General features: G+C 40.6%; 1 protein-coding gene, 1 long non-coding RNA gene and 1 pseudogene across 2 annotated transcripts; 2 read left to right on the forward strand and 1 right to left on the reverse strand.

Moving 5' to 3' along the window:
* Window positions 1-574: 574 nt before the first annotated feature.
* Window positions 575-3,361, forward strand: LOC110524683 (uncharacterized). Its single transcript, XM_090236709.1, has 4 exons — window positions 575-794; window positions 1,078-1,225; window positions 2,217-2,465; window positions 3,139-3,361. Exons 1-4 carry the CDS (start codon window positions 691-693, stop codon window positions 3,259-3,261), a joined length of 624 nt encoding a protein of 207 aa, XP_090092835.1. The 5' UTR covers window positions 575-690; the 3' UTR covers window positions 3,262-3,361.
* Window positions 3,362-5,952: 2,591 nt separating this feature from the next.
* Window positions 5,953-11,650, forward strand: LOC110524684 (uncharacterized). Its single transcript, XR_002473631.3, has 3 exons — window positions 5,953-6,280; window positions 6,585-6,695; window positions 10,830-11,650. It is a non-coding gene; the product is annotated as an uncharacterized LOC110524684 (long non-coding RNA).
* A 1,174-nt stretch (window positions 11,651-12,824) lies between these two features.
* On the reverse strand, window positions 12,825-19,465 carry LOC110523023 (cytochrome P450 2J1-like; annotated as a pseudogene).
* Between the last annotated feature and the right edge of the window lie 1,022 nt (window positions 19,466-20,487).

The following is a 20,487-nucleotide window of genomic DNA, read 5'->3' on the forward strand; positions in this document are numbered from 1 at the left end:
AAGAAAAAAAATGGCCCGAATGCTTAGGAACTGTCTGTCCAACAAGAAAGTTGTCCAATAAGAAATGCTCGTTTTCATTTTCCATTATTGATTATGAGCCTGCTGAGCACTGGGCCTATGTTGCTGCTCTGCTCGCAGCTCAGGGGAGAGGCGGGATAAGGCAGGTAACCAAGGTGCAGAAAGGACATACACAGCACAGAAGCCAGAAGTTTTATGAGACGGTCTACCTAGCTTCACCCTTCACACAGAGGGCTTCACAGTACAGTACATTAGCACCTGATGATTGATTGAGATGATGGACATAGCTCATGGTGAAATAATCTACATGGTGATTTCCAAAGGTTAACATATAGCCTAGGTGTGGACGTGTAAGGACTAATTGCTCATGTGAGTAATACTCTTTACTCTGTGATATGTAGTGGCTATGAGGCATTGGCCTGTGTCCAATATGGAACACAGCCAAATATCTTTCACAATGCTGTGTAGAAGAGAGGTGGTTAAATAATCATAGCACTCAGAACAATGGACAAACAGTCAAATTATTTCATTTATCATTTTCAGGGAAGAATTCTGTGAAACCTTGACTGCCTTCTTCTGCTCTGTAATCTATTCTGACCAATTGAATCTGACCTGTTTTCCTCTCCCTCCATCTCTCTCTAGGGGATCCCTACATATCTCATTACCTGTATCATGGCCCTGAGAAATACCTCTGGAACTAAAGCAGTCCCCAGACTAGTTGTCAAGATCATAGGCAGCAAACAGGTCAAGTATTTCATCACAGAAGAGACAGACAAGTGAGTTGAATCAGGTCGATCAAAGATCAAGCTGTGTTCTAAGAATGGAATGGCATAAAATAGAATAGAATAACATACAATAGATTGGAATAGAATAGAAAAACATAGAATACTATACAACAGAATGAATACTTTACTTTTCATTCTTGTGAGAAACAGAAATCTAAAGTAAAGTAGCAGTAAAGTCTCAATGGTAATTCTGCTTCAAAACACTACATCTTACACATGCTTATTACTGTGACTTAACTGGATCTCGATGCATGTCTCTTTAACTTTGCACAAGGGTGAATAAAGCAGCTATTCCTCTGGCCGTTGTGGATAATGTGATGAAGGAACCACCAGACAAACAGGACTCTATAGTGACCAGGTCACACAGACAAGCTGAGGCTGAGGGGGGTGTGGGGTCAGCTTTTCAGGCTGAGCTCCACAAGGTAAACCCTGAACAGTAATATAGGGGTTATACTTATGTCATTAAGTTATGTTATTATTATTATTATTATTTATTATCATGTAGCTTAGAAAAATACACAATTGTACATTATTTAAAAAATGGTATCTACCCTCTTTTAAATGTTGAATAAAAAAATAAAATATATAACAATAATACATAGTGAAAAAATGACATTGAATGAGTAGTATATTTCAAGATAGATAGACAAAGGTGACATAAACCCTATGGTTACGGGATTTCATTGATGTGTATAGTACATTGTGCACAGTGAGCTGTATCTTTCTAGTGGAGAGCTCAAAACAGTGTTGGGTTCACTTTACAGGCCTCAAACAGGCTGTGTATGACAGCTCCCTCTGGTGACCGTTCCCTGTCTTACATCCATCAGAAGAACCCAGCTGTCATAAGAACTGAACTCAAAGTAGGAACAGCAGCAAGGGCATCTGAGGAGGAAAAGGTTGGTCCAAACTACGGCCTAACTGTGATCACTTGATTTCATTTTTATTTTACTCAAACAAAACCGTGGTCTGCACAGTGATCACCACTTTCATACATAAAACAGATGATACCCACGCTTCATGAAGTTGTATGGCATTGTTTATTTCTACTGATTATCACGTCCTACTGGTGTGGAGCTCAACAAAGGCTTATTCTGATTCCGCACCATAGAAATATAATAATTCTATATAAATATATTTCTATGTAGCTCACTAGTGGTTAGAGCGTTGGGCCAGTATCTGAAAGGTTGCTGGATCGAATCACCGAGCTGACAAGGTAAAACTCTTTCATTCTGCCCCTGAGCAAGGCAGTTAACCCACTGTTCCACGGGCACCGAAGACGTGGATGTCGATTATGGCAGCCCCCCGCACCTCTCTGATTCAGAAGGGTTGGGTTAAATGTGGAAGACACATTTCAATTGAATGCATTCAATTGTATAACTTACTAAGTACCCTCCTTTCCCCACATCCACACAGAGAGATCTACCAGAGGAAGAACAGGAAGACTGTCTCTCATTGGCCATCAGTGAGCAGCTGGCTGACTGGCAGGCTTCTTCACCCCTGAGGACCATTCAGGAGGAAGTGGTTGCAATTGACTCTGCCCTCAAAGGGACCATCAGCCAATCACAGATCACTCAGGCGTTTCTGAGACACGAGGTTCCACTGAAATTACCAACATTCCGTCAGCTCCTCCTAACGTTCTGTGATGCTGACCATCCAGATCAGGTAGGGTTGAAATTAAACATCACAAAGGAGTTTATTTAGGGTCTTGTTTTTTATAGGAAATACTTGTGGTTCACCACTTCAAGTATTACTGCAGCATGGCATTCAAGGTAGTGGCAAGCAGAAGGCCTACAGTAAAATAAGTTGACTGTTACAACATTTTATAGTTTATAGTTAATATTTCATTCACATCAGTGCAACTGTATGAGAGCCTGACACTAGTATCTATTGTATGACATTGTTCTCATACTTAATATAATGTTTACATACCCTACATTAGTCATCTCATATGTATATACTGTACTCTATACCATCTAATGCATCTTGCCATCTTTATGTAATACATGTATCACTAGCCACTTTAAACTATGCCACTTTTATGTTTACATACCCTACATTACTCATCTCATATGTATATACTGAACTCATCCCATCTACTGCATCTTGCCTATGCCGTTCTGTACCATCACTCATTCATATATCTTTATGTACATATTCTTTATCCCTTTACACTTGTGTGTATAAGGTAGCAGTTGTGAAATTGTTAGGTTAGATTACTCGTTGGTTACTACTGCATTGTCGGAACTAGAAGCACAAGCATTTCGCTACACTCGCATTAACATCTGCTAACCATGTGTATGTGACAAATAACATTTGATTTGATTTGATATTTTAGGTGCATTACAAAGACCTTCTACAATTCCTCAGTGGTATTGTGTTACCCAAAGAGCTACAAGATGACATTAAGGTTCTCTATTCTCTTCCAGTCTCTTCTTTCTCAGCCCTTGCATCTCTATAGTTCTCTTCTGTAAATCTTGCTGAAAGTCCTCGTTGATATTTTGACAGGCAGAGTTTGGGCATGTGTCACACACATCAGAAGTCCCCAAGGGTTGCACTGAGCCCCCACCAGCTTCTGTGGATCCCATGGAAACAGAAAGATGGCTCCAAAGGTTCCAGAGAATGGAGAGAGCCATGCACATATGTGACAGCCAGAACACCGGTACGGTTTTAAAAGTTGATAGGTCAAAATAATTCATAAGGGGCTGTTTTACCTGAAATATAGGGAACTATCGTAACATAACTTGCAGTTATGTACTAAATTCAAAACATTTTTTTTAACCACTGATATAATTCTGATGATAAATATAGAATTCTAAATGAATTGGGGATATTATTTAATGTACAGTAAACATTCATTTCAGAGAGACATCATCACTAATGAGCTATACTACAAGTATATGACAGAATTGGGAATCTGTCTGCCATTTCAGGTTACATAGACCAGGACAAAGCCAGACGTCTGATTCAGAACTACAACCACATCTTCAACCTGAACCTGAGTCCCCTGAGGATCAGTGAGGTCACCTACTGTCATGGAGGGAGAAGACAGGGCAAAGTCCACCTGGACACAGCCCTACAGTACCTAAAGGAACTGTGATGAAGGTGTTTGGTGAGGACTTGTAATACTGTATGTGTGGGGTATGGTGTGTGGTGTGTGTTGAAGACTAGGTTTTTGTCTATAAGTAAATATTGGCATTATCTTTGTAGTAGCTACTATGTAATGTGAGTCTTGTTTAGAAAGCTACATTTGGGCAGAAAATAAAACATTTTTCTCTATACACTTTCACTCGATTACTTCCAGTTCATTACTGTATTAATAATTTGGTGCTCTAGCTGTGAATCACATCGGACTAGTCAATCCATCCAGTGCAAGGGCTTGAAAATAACTGAAGCCTCAACCCAATGCCCATCGGTACCAGATCAGTCCCAGGCCCAGTTGCGTATCGATCATTTAGACATTTAGTGGCCCTTTTGGGTACTTTGGATTATCACAGGTGTCTGTAATTATCCCTGACTTATCACATGTAAAATATTTCACAAATAAACATGTAATGATAATGCTGTGAAACATTATCTTAAATTTAAACCATTAACTTAGTTAATACCATTGGTGTTTAATATGAGGGTTTCAGCATGAAATGTATTTTTACATTGTTAATATGTTTTGATGTCAATGTTTTGACGTCAAACTGGTGGCAGTTGTGAAAAAAGTAAATAGTTGGAAGACTTGCAGAGTTAATGGAAAATAATTCCATTGTTGATTAGATGCTTTTTTTAAAAATTAATTAGGCTATTTTCTGTTGAACCATATGGTCTATCTACTAGAATCTCATGGACAATATGGACACAGATATAAAACATGTATACTTTTTATGAATACATTTTTTACAGTTATCCAAGTATAAATTACCAAAGTTACCACAGGTTGTCATATATTTTCTGTTAATTACCCAAATTACTGAAGATTCTGGTAACTTTGGTAAATTACCGGTAGCTTTGCAACCCTATATGAGACTTTCTACTAATACTAGCTGAAAGATAGTGGCTGTGGTCGTAATGAAGACTGGACAGGTGTAGAAACATTTATTCTGCAAGCAATGTTATCAAGTTGTGTAATACTTCGCCTGTCTCTTTTTGCATCTCACCTGCATTTCCTCACCAAGGCCTCACAGTTCTTCATGTTGTCCATCAGATAGTTGTGGTAGCCACGGAACTTCATGCCGTTGTCTAGGAAACGCTGGACAATCTCATCCTGGTCATCAAGGTGTCCTTTGTCCACTCTGTGGAGCATCTACAGGTGGTCCAACTCCCGTCTGCCCAAAGACTTTCTTCATTATTTATACAACAACACATTTAGACTTTCTTTGTGAACAGTGCAATCAATTGCAAATGACTGTGTTCCAGTTTCATGAAAATAAATAATAGTGCAACGACAGGCATTCCATAAGACTCCTATAGCCTACCTGCTCCTGTTCCAGCATCCTCAATGTCCCATATATATGAGTTCAGCCTTCCCGTCCACCCTACCCAACGTGGATATGATCAGTGAGCAGAGACAGACCCTCCTGCAACCCTGTCCACACCTAAATAGAAGAGGCTATTTCAGCCACTCATGGAGGACAAAGTTGATTTTAAAATAAATATTTGTTTTGAAAAACCAATTTGTTTCAGCGTGTAGCCTTCATCTGGGTTTTACAGACAGAAGTGGACGTTTGGGACATGCTGTAGAAAAAAAAGAGGCTTTTCGTCAACACCTCCTATGGCTCTCCCTCAGTCAAGCTCCACAGCAGGTCAGGGGCTACCAGGACAGTCAGTATAGCCAGGACTAACAGCCACAGCATCAGTCTCACCAGATTCAGCACACACCACTGGGCCCACTGAAGCATTGTATCTGGATAGAATAGGTCCTAAGGGTGGTCAATATAGTGGCATCAATACAATGATCCTATTGAATTATTCTGATTCTATGTGGAATTCTCTGTGCATCAATGTCGGTATAATTTGGAGTGAAAACAGAGAAAATTAAGAAGAAAATGAAGGCGTTATGAATAGTGTCTTATCTTTTGTCCACTCGCCTTGCTATCTCGAAATAAAACTGCCTGGTGTTTTTGTTGTTGTGCTCTAGAATCCAGAGGTAATTTAGAACATCGGGTGACTGGTTCATTCTACTCCTATGTGTTCGTACCTTCGATTTCAGCACTATCTAGCATTGGTCAGCGGCACTTCCAGTTACAAGATGGGAAAATAACAATTATGCAAACTAAACAATTTGTATGGATTAACGCAAAGACATTTAAAATCTAGGCTAGCCGACTGCTTGAAATCATACTATCTTTCGGGGAAGGTGTATTGCTGTTAAGAATGTTAATAAACCACTCCCATGAAGCAATGGACAACAAGGATGTATTTGATTGTTTCATTTCTGTGAAACCGAAAGTAAAATATCGACTTGAGGAGAGCAACTGAAAAACTGTTTGGTAAGCTTTATTCTACAACTACGTTAAGTATTCGTACCTGTTGTTTCTTGTTTTATATGTTGAAGAATGAGCCAGTGCTCGAGAGCCTATGGCTGTAAAGTTGTCTGCCTAGTGACGACAGGTAGCTCAGTAAACGCCTGAGTTTTGAACTTCATTGAACATAACTACATTATTGTACTACAGTAGCCGTAAATGCCTGAGGTTTGAACATCATTGAACATAACTACATTATTGTACTACAGTAGCCGTAAATGCCTGAGGTTTGAACATCATTGAACATAACTACATTATTGTACTACAACAGATATTTATTGTTGAAGTATCCAGCAGCAAAGACAGATGATGGGGAAAGAGAACCAACATAGACCATTAACCATGAGCTATAGAGACGCCCTTCAAACACCATCTAACAAAGGTGAGCTTTCTTTTTTAAATGAGATAGGGTACTATATTTTGTAAGACCAGTTTATGACAACCCAACCTTTTTGCTTTGGGGAGGGTTGTGTGTTTTTTATTGGGCACAGGGAAGGGTAGTGTGTTTTCCCCCGGTTTACATTCACTCTTTTGCAGATTTGACTATATAATGTATTCCATCCTAGCCTCCACTATATCAAGGTGTTTTGGTATTTCCCTTATGCTCTATGGTTTTCCTGCTCTCTAACTTTTAATAAAAAACTGGGTGGTTTGAGCCCTGAATGCTGATTGGCTGACAGCGGTGGTATAACAGACTGACAAAACATATATTTTTACTGCTTAAATTACATTGGTAACTTGTTTATAATAGCAATAAGGCACCTCAGGGGTTTGTGGTATATGGCCAATGTTCTTATCCGTGATCCTTCGTGCATAACACCAGCCCTTAGCCGTGGTATATTGGCCATATACCACACCCTCTCGTGGCTTATTGCTTAACTATACCACAGGTCAATATATTCTACCAGTCTAACCTTCTATCCTGCCCTCTATCCACCATTCATCGTGACAATAGTGGTAAGGTTGATCGTTTCTCCAGATCTGCAGAAGGCTTACTACTAGCGGTCAAGCAACACATAAAAGCAACCTGCACAAATGTTCCATATGAATTCACTAGAACAAATAGGAATAGCTAATAGGCAGTGGAGGCTAGGTGCATCATTGGACATGAATGAGACAAGCAGCTCAAAAGGCTCCCCTAATGATCTTGTTTAGGAACAATACAATTATCCAGTGGCGTGTATGCTTGGATGCCAAGGAAAGCCAGGCTTCCCCAAAACATTTACCAAGAACAAAACATATATACCTTTTTTTAATCTTTCATCTCTCTATGTTTCATACATTTCCTTCAATTCGCAAGAGGCTGAATGTATTTCACTGGAGAAAGCATCCGAGCGAAAGAAAAAGCACCTCTCTGTCTTACTACGTGAAGCACATCTATCTGATGCTGTCTGGTCAAAATTAATATGACATTGTTTCTGCCCATTGCATTGAATGCAATGGAAGCCAGCAGACATTTGGCCTCCCTTGATAAAAAAAAAAAAAGCTCAACTGTGAATGGTCCTGTTGCAAAAAAAAAAAAAAAGTGTCAGGCTTGCTAAAATCGTCCCTTTCTTAAATTAGGCATGGATGGAGACAGGGAATTGAACTTGTGGTTTTACTTAATTCTCCGTACTGGCTAATGATTATAACAGCGATTCTGATTCAACCATAAATTCATACATTGTGCCCCTGGCCTGTGGATGGAAGTTCAACATGTAGCTAAATGTAGCTAGCTGTCAACTAGCTGGTAGCCTAGGACAACAAAAACTAAAAGCATGTAGAGTCATAGACCGTTTGAGTAACATGAAAGAGAGGAGGATGGCATTGGCGATTCTCTTTTTCTACTTACACACACACATAAATTAGTACCATGGATGATATTTTGCTGACGTTGATTGGACTAAATTGTTTTTTGTATCTTGGTTGTCACTGTACTAGACTAAGCATAGGTGATTTGATGTTGAAATGGTGCTGGAATAGGGGAGTCAGCTCCTGTTTCCTCTACGACTTGCAGTAACTCTTCTGTGTTCTAAATCAATAGTTGTTTAGTAGTCTGAAAATATTAACTTGATTGGCCATGTAAATGTATGTTACATGCGATATGCTTTGTAGACTCCACCACGTATTGTCTCGGCCTTAGGCCTACAGTGCATTCGGAAAGTATTCAAACCCCTTCCCTTTTCCACATTTTGTTATGTTACAGCCTTATTCTAAAATTGATTAAATCGTTTTTTTTCCTCGTCAATCTACCCCATAATGACAAAGCAAAAACAGGTTTTTAGAAATGTTTGCACATTAAAAAACAGAAATACCTTATTTACATACTGTAACTATTCAGACCCTTTGTTATAAGACTCAAACTTGAGCTCAGGTGCATCCTGTTTCCATTGATCATCCTTGAGATGTTTCTACAACTTGATTGGAGTCCACCTGTGGTAAATTCATTTGATTGGACATGATTTGGAAAGGCACACGCCTGTCTATATAGGGTCCCACAGTTGACAGTGCATGTCAGAGCAAAAACCAAGTCATGAGGTCGATGGATTTGTCTGTAGAGCTCCGAGACAGGATTGTGTCGAGTCACAGATCTGGGGAAGGGTACCAAAAAATGTCTGCAGCATTGAAGGTCCCCGAGAACACAGTGTTCACCGTCATTCTTAAATGGAAGAGGTTTGGAACCACCAAGACACTTCCTAGAGCTGGCTGCCTGGCTAAACTGAGCAAGCAGGGGAGAAGGTCCTTGGTCAGGGAGGTAACCAAGAACCTTATGGTCACTCTGACAGAGCTCCAGAGTTCCTCTGTGGAAATGGGAGAATCTTCCAGAAAGACAACCATCTCTGCAGAACTCCACCAATCAGGCCTTAATGGTAGAGTGGCCAGACGGAAGCCACTCCTCATTAAAAGGCACGACAGCCCGCTTGGAGTTTGCCAAAAGGCACCTAAAGGACTCTCAGACCATGAGTAACAAGTTTATCTGGTCGGATGAAACCCAGATTGAACTCTTTGGCCTGAATGCCAAGTGTCACGTCTGGAGGAAACATGGCACCATCCCTATGATGAAGCATGGTGGCAGCATCATGCTGTGGGGATGTTTTCCAGCAGCATGGACTGGGAGACTAGTCAGGATCGAGGGAAAGATGAATGGAGCAAAGTATCAAAAGGTGCTTCAACAAAGTATTAAGTAAAGGGTCTGAATACTTATGTAAATGTCATATTTGTTTTTATTTGTAATAAATTAGCTACAATTTCTAAAAGCCTTTTTTTGCTTTGTCATTATGAGGTATTTTGTGTAGATTGATGAGGATTTTTTTTATTTGATCCATTTTAGAATAAGGCTGTAACTTAACAAAATGTGGAAAAAGTCAAGGGGTCTGAATTCTTTCCGAATGCACTGTATATATCGGTGGCAAGGCATATGAACTAACAGGTTATAGAGCAAACAACTCAATTTCACAACACATAGGTTGTAATATGGCTTTTTTCACTCTGGTTTGCTTTCCCTGGTGATTTTACCTAAGCACCGCCATTGCAATTATCCTCCATAGAATTTATTTTCCAATTTACAGATTATGTGAATATTCTAAAATCTACATAAAACAATATACGCATTTTCCTACTGGAGATGTGTTTCCAACTGACTTATTGTGGATAAACGGCTGTGCGTGATGACTAGTGCACATAAAAATAACTTCTGCAGTTAAATTCTCATGTACCGAATGAAAAATACAAGTTAAATGGGTTCCATGGCATTATCAACATTACTGATGGTTTTGTCACAAAAACTGTTGCGTTTTATAGCAAATGTGCGCATTATTAACAGCAGCCAAGCATCGATCATCATGTCACCAGAATAAGACCCTCAATATTGATTGGACACTCACCACCTTGGATACTCACCACCCTGTGAAGTTCAGAATTTCTTTAATCTGCTAATCAACTGCATGCTTTCACGAGTCGTAGTGGGAGGACCACTTAACATTAACACGACTCCCAAGTTTACTTCGACATGGTCATTATATCAATATTTGTGCATAAAGGCGTTTCCACTGCCATTTCACACATAATTCATTTTACACACAAAAATATCCAACCATGTCGACCAAACAAATTGTCTGTCGGCATTTATAAAATTCTACCAGCATTTGTCGTTTCATCAGCCCAGTTTTTTAAAATGAATGCGTCAGGTAATTAATCCTAATGAAATGTTTGTATGGAAACCTGGTAAGTGTCTGCAGCCGGCTCTTGTAGTGTAATGAGACAGACAGGGAGAGCGAGCTCGTCCATGGTGCTGGACAAACCCTCAACCTTGTGGCCGTTACATGCTGACCACACCGCTCACATTACGTGTGCGAGCTTTCTAATTCTGAGGGGAGAGATTCTGCAAGTGATTTACAGTACAAGGGGAGTCATGATTGGATCAGACCCCCCCCCAGTACATTTTTAACTATCCCTAATTTGGCTATATTACAACAATGAGAGGATAGCACCTGAGTGAAACCTCATAAGATGATTATCTTTTCTTTTTCTTAAAAAGTAAGGACTTCTGCTAGACCAGCAGCCCCTACTACTGCCCAGAACAGTTACCTGACCAGACTGAAGAGCAGCCTCCATGACCTGATGAACCAGCACCCAGAGGGAGTACCCCTTTCCCGTATGAGTCAGGCCTGCTCTCTCCTCCTGCACCCGGAGGTACTTAAGCCCTATCCCTCCACCAGGTACCTCTTGGCCTCCCTCCCCGCTGTGGTGAGGCTTCAGGGGATCGGGGTACAGACCCTGGTGCTCCCAGCACTAAGCCATTGTGGAGGTGGGACGGATGCTGGTCGTGTTGATTGTCGCTAGCCTTCTCGACCTATGCCAAGCAGGGACCAGGCCGTCCTCAAAGAGACTGATTTCAAGATTCCAATCAAAGCCAAGACAACGGAAGAACCTCAAATGTACACAGCCCATAACGATATCAGGGAAAAGCATTAGGGAAGTCTACATACAAGACAATGGTACGTCTTACAAGACAATCAACACATTCTTACCATGAAAGCACACTCCTGTGAATTACAGATGTATGATTTTTTTACATTTTTAGACTGTGGCAATACAATTTATTAAATTATTTTATATTTATGATACATCATGGAAAACAAGATTTCACTTTAAAGTGTACATGTTTGAACATAGATACTTTGTGCCCAATTTTATTCATGTTGGACAGATTTTAGACAAGTAAACCTAGAACGCTACATAAACCAATCACTGTTTTGCAGCGTCAATTTGATTATATTTTTCTTAGCATGATAAGCGACATACTTTATCATATAATAACAGTTTTCTAAACATTTGAATAAAACATTCTGAAAAACATGGAAAGTGCTTTTTTTGCCTCAAACTGAACAGGCAAGGTCTATTCTATCATGTTAAGATCACATCCATTCAACAGCACTGTACAATAACACACCACCTCTTCAACACTCTAGTCATCTTACTTTCCCACACAACCTATAACATACAGTACAATAAAGTCAAAATAAACCAAAAACTTTGAATGACACTGAGGGGCAACGTTGTTACATTTAATGCCTGTTTGCCTGAGGCTGATGCCGTGCAGGTGTTGGTATGCATGCATACACACATTCATTCACACGTAAATAGTGCCATACATTCACTCTCGGGAACTGTGGTGGGGATCTTGGAGGACTGGTGGCCTGGCGGTTGGGAACTTGGGCCAGTGGCTGATGGACCCGGCCCAGGAACCTCTGTTTTTGACCATGTGGGAGAACTGTCGACATGCCCTTGGGCAGGACGTTGACCCTGGTTGCTTCTGTGGGTCCCTCTGGATGGGAGTCTGTTAGATGACAATGTAATGTAAATGTTGAGCGGCTTCACTGCAGATAGATTGTATGTTTAATATTCAATCAAATAAAAATGTAAAAAGTGCTCACGGTGCTATACGGCTGTCTCCATACCGATTCACCTTTACCTCCTCTCCCTCTAGTCTACTTTGTTTTAACATGATTACTCCACCACAGGGCAAGCTGTAGCAGTTACCCAAGATGGTTATCTAACTCTGTCAACATCATTAGTCAAAGGGCAAGGAATATTGTCACTACCTCGCTCTCCAACCAAGGGGCTTTAATTAAGGAGCAAACTGAACTGAAGATAACATTCTGCAACTCTTGGAAGTTGATAGAAATGTCTTTATTGTTCAAACCAACACATTTCGGCTCATAGACACTGTTCTTCAAGAGTTGTTGAATTTCCTCTTTACTTCAACATCTCATTAGTTATAAAAATCCCTTGATAATTAAAGTCGTTCACACAGCACGTTTTGAGATGAGCTAAGTTTAATTCCATTATTGACCCTGCTGCCCTAGCATTTTCATTAGCTAGCATTTAGTTTAGTTTCACTTAGTTTCATCATATTATTCACTCATTAGTTTCATCATATTATTCACTCATTAGTTTCATCATATTATTCACTCATTAGTTTCATCATATTATTCACTCATTAGTTTTATCATATTATTCACTCATTAGTTTCATCATATTATTCACTCATTGGTAGACAATCTTGGCCTATGTGCTTACTAAACTCAGGTTGGGTTTTGATACAGATGCTTGATACCTACGGCCCCTGGTCTCAGTGTTTGGAGTCAAGGCTGTGACAGAGCATGGTGAAGGGTTTGGGTTTGCGGATCAGGTTGAAGAATGCCCTCCGTGTCCTGGGGAGAAGGGTTGGGGGGCCAGGATAAACACAGGTGCTGCAGCAGGGATGTGAAGAACACAGACAGATCCACCTGGCCAGCGACTCCCCCAGACACACCCACGGGCCTTCAGAGGACAGGGAGCCAGTCAAATCAGGGTTGGGGTCCTTTTCAATTCAGTCAATTTAGGAAGTAAATTGAAATTCTAAAAATTACTCAATGCTACTCAGATAATTTTTTTTAAATAATTTCAGTTTACTTCTTGAAATGACCCCAACCCTAGGCAAGGCAAAATGCTGTAGAGATGAGGTACTAGGTAAAGAAAGGAGATGCACACACATAATATTGCTGCTCCCTAGTGCTTTTCAGTCCTGCAATATGATTACAAACAATGTTCCGGCTTCACAGAAGTCTTCCTCAGGTGGAACTAGGATGTGTGTTCCGAGGAGGAACTAACCACAAAAAACACTCAAAGATCACAGAGACACACAGTTTCAACACACAAACACATACAGTGCATTCAGAAAGTTATTCAGACCCCTTGACTTTTTCACATTAGTTTTATTCTAATATTGATAAATGTGTTTTTTTCCCCTCATCAACCTACACACAATACCGCATAGTGACAAAGCAAGAACAGGTTGTTAGAAAATTCTGCAAAAAAACCTGAAATATTACATTTGCATAAGTATTCAGACCCTTACTCAGTACATTGTTGAAGCACCGTTGGTAGTGATTACAATTTGGTTTCCTCAGACCAGAAAATCAGCCAAGCAGGCTGTCATGTGCCTTTTTACTGAGTGGCTTCCGTCTGGCCCCTCTACCACAAAGGCCTGATCAGTGGAGTTCTGCAAAGATGGTTGTCATTCTGGAAGGTTCTCCCATCTCCAGAGAGGAACTCTGGAGCTCTGTCAGAGTGACCATCAGGTTCATGGTCACCTCCCTGACCAAGGCCCTTCTCCCTCGATTGCTCAATTTAGCCGGGCAGCCAGCTCTAGGAAGTGTCTTGGTGGATACAAACTTCTTCCATTTAAGAATGGCGGCTGCCACGGTGTTCTTGGGGACCTTCAATGATGCAGACATTTTTTGGTTCCCTTCCCCAGATCTGTGACTCGACACAATCTTGTCTCTGAGCTCTACAGACAATTCCTTCGACCTCATGACTTGGTTTTTGCTCTGACATGCACTGTCAACTGTGGGACCTTATATAGACAGGTGTGTGCCTTTCCAAATCATGTCCAATCAATTGAATTTACCACAGGTGGACTCCATTCAAGTTGTAGAAACATCTCAATGATGATCATTGGAAACAGGATGTACTTGAGCTCAATTTCTAGTCTCATCGCAAAGGGTCTGAATACTTACGTAAATTACGTGTTTGATTTATAAGAAATTTGCAAACATTTCTAAATACGTGTTTTTCGCATTGTCATAATGGGGTATTGTGTGTAGATTGAGGGGGAAGAAAACTATGTAATCCATTTTAGAATAAGGCTGTAACGTAACAAAATGTGAAAAAAGTAGAGCGGTCTGAATAATTCCCGAAGTCACAATGTGTAATGCATTCAGAAAGTATTCAGATCCCTTTCCCACATGGTTACGTTACAGCCTTACTCTAAAATGTTTTAAATAAATAAATCCTCACAATATCCTCACAAGAAATCTACACAATATCCCATAAAAAGACAAAGCAAAAACAGGTCTAGACATTTTTACTAATATATTAAAAATAATAGAAATACCTTATTTAAATAAGTATTTAAACCCTTTGCTATAAGACTCGAAATTGAGCTCAGATGCATCCTGGTTTCCATTGATCATTCTTGAGAATAAGGCTGTAATGTAACAAAATGTGGAAAAAGTCAAGGGGTCTGAATACTTTCCGAATGCACTGTACATACAGTTGAAGTCGGAAGTTTACATACACCTTATAGGCTGACCACACAACTCGGGTCGCGTGCGCTGCAAATTAAATTTAGAAATCTGTTATTCAATTATTGCACACACACTGCTTGCGAGCGTCAACGAGTGTCTGCATTACCAAGGGCTAAAATAGAAGTCATTCATATTTCTGACGCAGATCGCGCAGCAAGTCCTGCCTCTCCAATCTCCTCATTGGTTTATAGAAGCAGGTACCCACGTGCCATCTCCTCATTGGTTATACCCACGTGGGTGATTGGAAGACAAACTGTTGCCGGTTGTTGTGGTAATACTATGAAAGTTTAGATGCCAATCACCATATAAGTTCAACGATGAAAAGGCCTGGAAGGAGGAGAGATGACTAGAAACGATTCGGTTGACCGTTTTATGTGTGGATTAATTGTCAGAGTAGAGGATTTAGCTGATTTCTTTTGATTTTCCCATGTCAAGCAGAGGCACTGAGTTTGAAGGTAGGCCTTGAAATACATCCACAGGTACACCTCCAATTCACTCAAATGATGTTAATTAGCCTATCAGAAGCTTCTTAATTAAGCCATGACATAATTTTCTGGAATTTTCCAAGCTGTTTAAAGGCACAGTCAACTTAATGTATGTAAACTTCTGACCCACTGGAATTGTGATACAGTGAATTATAAGTGAAATAATCTGTCTGTAAACAATTGTTGGAAAAATTACTAATAGATGTCCTAACAGACTTGCCAAAACTATAGTTTGGCAACAAGAAATTTGTGGAGTGGTTGAAAAACCTAAGTGTGTGTAAACTTCCGACTTCAACTGTACTGTATGTACATACAACAATATTCTCTATATGCCCATATTGTTCTCTCCAAACAAAAAATATAATTTGGGCCAATGAGAAGAGGGACTCATCCAGAGAAAAGGCCAGAAAGTTCTGGGTACTTCCGGTGGTCTTTTCCCGTCAGGATCGCAGTCAAGTTGACAAAGTTGGTACTCTTTCACAGTAAGGTAGTAGGACACAGGTATCAAATAGCCTGAATTCAGCACTAACTATTGAAAGTAAGTAAAAGCCAACCCTACAATAATGAATTGTATAATACTATTGTTTACTGTAGTTTGTGTCCAGCTGTGTTTCTATGTGGTGCGCATATTTGTGAGCATTGAAAATAATTATTGTAGGACAGAAAACATCAATATTTGTAATGTAAGGCATCAGCTTATGGAAATCCACATTATTTTTTTTTACAAATAAATCAAACTTCACCTTGAACAGGTGGAAGCCACTGAGCTGGCGGCATGGACCACCCCTAGCAGAACGCCGTTACACTACACCCCCCCCCCCTCCGGACCTCATGGACTGTGGCATAGACGTAGGGAAGGGATGCCCTGTTGTCCATTGAGGGGGTGCAGTCGAACCCCAACACATGAAAAATCGAATGACATCGTTCTGGGATTTTTAAATAAACACAGATAAGCAATAGGACAGCAGGACTGAGTCTGAAATGGCTGCCTATTTCCTACATTAATATCAGCACTTTTAATCTCTCACACACACACCTTGAATGTATGAGTGCTCCATCATGTTGATGAGGCCCCATCTGATGTGAAGGTGGCGTCAGTCCCGGCCAGGAAGAGATCAGCCACCGACAACACCATGTTCTCCTCGAAGTACGCTGAGTCCGGACTCGAGTCCTGCTGCTCCAGAGATCAAGGAATAGTGACAGATATGACATCGTATTTATGACAACAGACAATTGAAACTTGAACAAAAATGTATAGTCTCTATGGTTGCCATGTTTGATAACAGCTAAATCAACCAGGATTCAAAATGTACAAAAATACTATAGTTTATCTATAGTTTTTTTATTTTTTATTCCAGACTGCAGCTTTAAGGATGACCTCCAGAGAGCCTTCTATTCACAGATTTACCACTTATAGGAAAAAAACAAGCATTATATAAAAGATGGTGTTTGGAGAGACCTATTTGTCACTTAGTTACTCTTCATCTTCTATGGGTCACTTACTCTCTCCATTAGGTAAGAGTCTATGAAGTATCAGAGGTTGTCCCTGTCCAGGGTCTTCCAGTGCTGCCTGGCCACCTCCAATATGAAGCCTTTCAGCTCTGACACATTCCTCTGGAGAGCTCTGGTGAGGTCCCGGGAAATGTTTCATAAACAGGAACAGATTAAAAGATCTAAAGAAATGTATCAAGCCAAATATATTGAAAGAAACTACCTGAAAAAACATCAGTTAAATACGGTACACATGATGCTATAATCTTATTTTGAATCTTATTAGCTGTTAAACGTTCCTGTTACTAATATGGTCATTTTTCACCTATTGCCTCTACATATTTTTAGAGTAGTGATACATTACTAGAGTGGCCTATGTCATAAACCTTCATAACTCTACAAGGGCAGACATTTTGGTCAAAGATAAATTCCAAACAAGTCAAATTGCAACCATTCAAATGTTTTATTTATTTCTATGTGTACTCGTACCTGGCCGAGAGCAGATCCAGTCAGGAAGAGATTTTAATTGTGGATATCCAGGAGGCTGTGGAAACGGTGTTCTTGTACTCATAGCAGTCCGAACACCACTGAGCAGATGATGTTGGACACGGCCTTCACGATCACGTGTTGTGGGTTGAATGGATTCTCTTCATGATAAAACCACCACAGATCACAGTGAAAACTTTACACAGCTGGTCAGCGTCCTTCATCACACAACAGTAGATATAATATTCCACTGACAAGATTCCAATAAGCCAATAGAAAATGTCTGTGGCACAATCAGGATTACTGTTCGGGGCAGTCCTGTCAAAAATGAATGACCTCCCTCCTTCTGTAGCACCTGTATAAGGTAGTGGGCCTCCTCTGTGACCCGATGATCCAGAGATTTCTTGCCCAGACTGAAGGCCTTAAGAGTGAGAAAGGCGAACTTCCTGTTGACACCCAACTTTCCCCTGTAGACATCAAAATCCCTGAGTGGCAAAATAAATCATAGGGTATATCTAGCTGGCACCCTATTCACTATGTAGTGCACAACTTTTGACCAGGGTCGATTGGGCTATGGTCAAAAGTAGCGCACTTGTGATAGACTTTGTGACTTGTCAATGCTTTATATCCATCCTAGCACTTGAGTGCAAGAGACCCAATCAAAACCATCTGTTCCAGCACTGCAACAATCTTTGATTAATGAAAAGGAAAAGGTGTGGTTTTTAGTTACACCTGGTGGCAAATATTGCAGAAATAATTCTGGTACTATCTCAAATATGCTTTCTTTTATCTCAGCAAAAGTGGGGTATACTGTCTCTTCAGTGCATGTTTGATTGAATTCCAGCCTCATGAAATGCAGTCTCAGGCTACAGTCCAAACACTTAAGTGTTTAACCTCTGATGACGTATCATGACATCTGACTGGTATACACTTAAATGGACCACCCTTGGCCAGAAATTCATCACTCGTTCATCCCACAATGATTGTGTTTTCAGCTGCTTTATATGCACTAGTCAATTATGACTGCATGTCTACTTATATTAACTATCTAATTATTAATATACACCTACTGTATGATAGCTAGCAAATTAATTAGCTAACAGACATTAGCTTGCCTAGCTGGAACTTCTGAAGAAATAAGTTAATTCTACAATTTCCAAAAGGTAACCAAACAAAAACATATTTACTTTTTGCGAGTCGTTTTTGTGACGTCATGTGCATTAGTAGCATAATTTCTAAATGATTTGCATAAATCTTTACTTACACTTGTAGGTTGACTTCTCCATTGATGTTAAGTTCTCAGATTTTCTTAGCGAATGTACAATTGTCTCAAAATTGAGAGGCTTACGCTGCAAACTTCCCTTGCTTGGCTAATCATTTGGACCGCCCTCCAAGATGACAATGAGGATTCCTCCAAGGGCATAAGGCGAGGTTAAGTGGACGAGGGTGTCTTTTAAATGTTTGGACCACAGCCTCAGGTTACCACAGCAAGCCTGGGCTATTACCGTATTCTCTCTCCTTCCTCCCTAAAGTGTGCACTTGCTCACCTCCCTTCACTCACTGATTTGAAAGGAAACGACTGGTAGCCCATGCCTCTACCAATCCAATGCTTTTCGATGTGTGTGAAGTAGTAAACAAGTGTACACTTCAAGATAAAGGGGATAATATTGTGAAAGCAGAGGCTACAGGAAATGTAATGTGATTGACCAAATGGGAGTGCATCCCAAATTGCACCCTATTCGGGTTCTGGTCAAAAGTAGTGCACTATATAGGGAAAGGGGTGTCATTTAGGACGCAGATGTGATCATGTCACTGACCTCCTCTGTAGATGATCCAGTCCAGAACAGGCATAGATGGCCTCCCTAAAAACACGGCTCCATTCCGTACCAGAGTCACATTGGTGACGTGGAGAGTGTTCAGCACTATAGACAGCTTCCAGCTGTTAAAGGAATACTCCACTCAAACAATTTGTTATCAATTAGTCCCAAAATGTTTTGCATGTCAGCAGTCGCGGAAAGGCGGCCAAAAGAGGAATTGGCTTTGGGGGTGGCAAGTGAAATATACCTGCTGAAGCGCATCCTACGGGTGGATGCTGCTATGGTGACCAGTGAGCTGAGATAAGGCAGGGCATTAACTAGCAAAGACCTATAGATTACCTGGAGCCAGTGGGTTTGGCGACAAATATAAAGATAGGGCCAGCCAACAACAGCATACAGGTCGCAATGGTGGGTAGTAATGGGGCTTTGGTGACAAAACGGATAGCTCTGTGATAGACTGCATCCAATTTGCTGAGTGTTGGAGGCTATTTTGTAAATGACATCGCCAAAGTCTAGGATAGGCAGGATAGTCAGTTTTACGAGAGTAGGTTTGGCAGCATGAGCGAATGATGCTTTGTTGCGAAATAGGAAGCCAATTCTAGATTTAATTTTGGATTGGAGATGATTAATGTGAGTCTGGAAGGAGAGTTTACAGTCTAACCAGACACCTAGGTATTTGTAGTTGTCCAGATATTCTAAGTCAGAACCGTCCAGAGTAGTGATAAATGGGTAGGCGGGCAGGTGCGGGCAGTGATCGGTTGAAGAGCATGCATTTAGTTTTACTTGCATTTATGAGCAGTTGGAGGCCACGTAAGGAGAGTTGTATGGCATTTACGCTTGTCTGGAGGTTAGTTAACACAGTGTCCAAAGGGACAGATGTATACAGAATGGTGTCGTCTGCGTAGAGGTGGATCAGAGAATCACCAGCAGCAAGAGCGACATCATTGATGTATATAGAGAAAAGAGTCGGCCCGAGAATTGAACCCTGTGGCACCCCCATAAAGACTGCCAGAGGTCCGGACAACAGGCCCTCTGATCTGTAACTTCATTTGTTGACTTCTGTAACCGTAAAAGCCTTAGTTTCATGCATGTTAACATTAGAAGCCTCCTCCCTCGGTTTGTTTTATTCACTGCTTTAGCACAGTCTGCAAACCCGGATGTCCTAGCCGTGTCTGAATCCTGGCTTAGGAAGGCCACCAAAACCCCTGAAATTTCCATCCCCAACTATAACATTTTCCGACAAGATAGAACTGCCAAAGGATGCGGTGTTGCAATCTACTGCA

This window comes from Oncorhynchus mykiss, chromosome 5 (assembly GCF_057628025.1).
Source record: "Oncorhynchus mykiss isolate SJ-2025 chromosome 5, ASM5762802v1, whole genome shotgun sequence".
Lineage (NCBI taxonomy): Eukaryota > Metazoa > Chordata > Actinopteri > Salmoniformes > Salmonidae > Oncorhynchus > Oncorhynchus mykiss.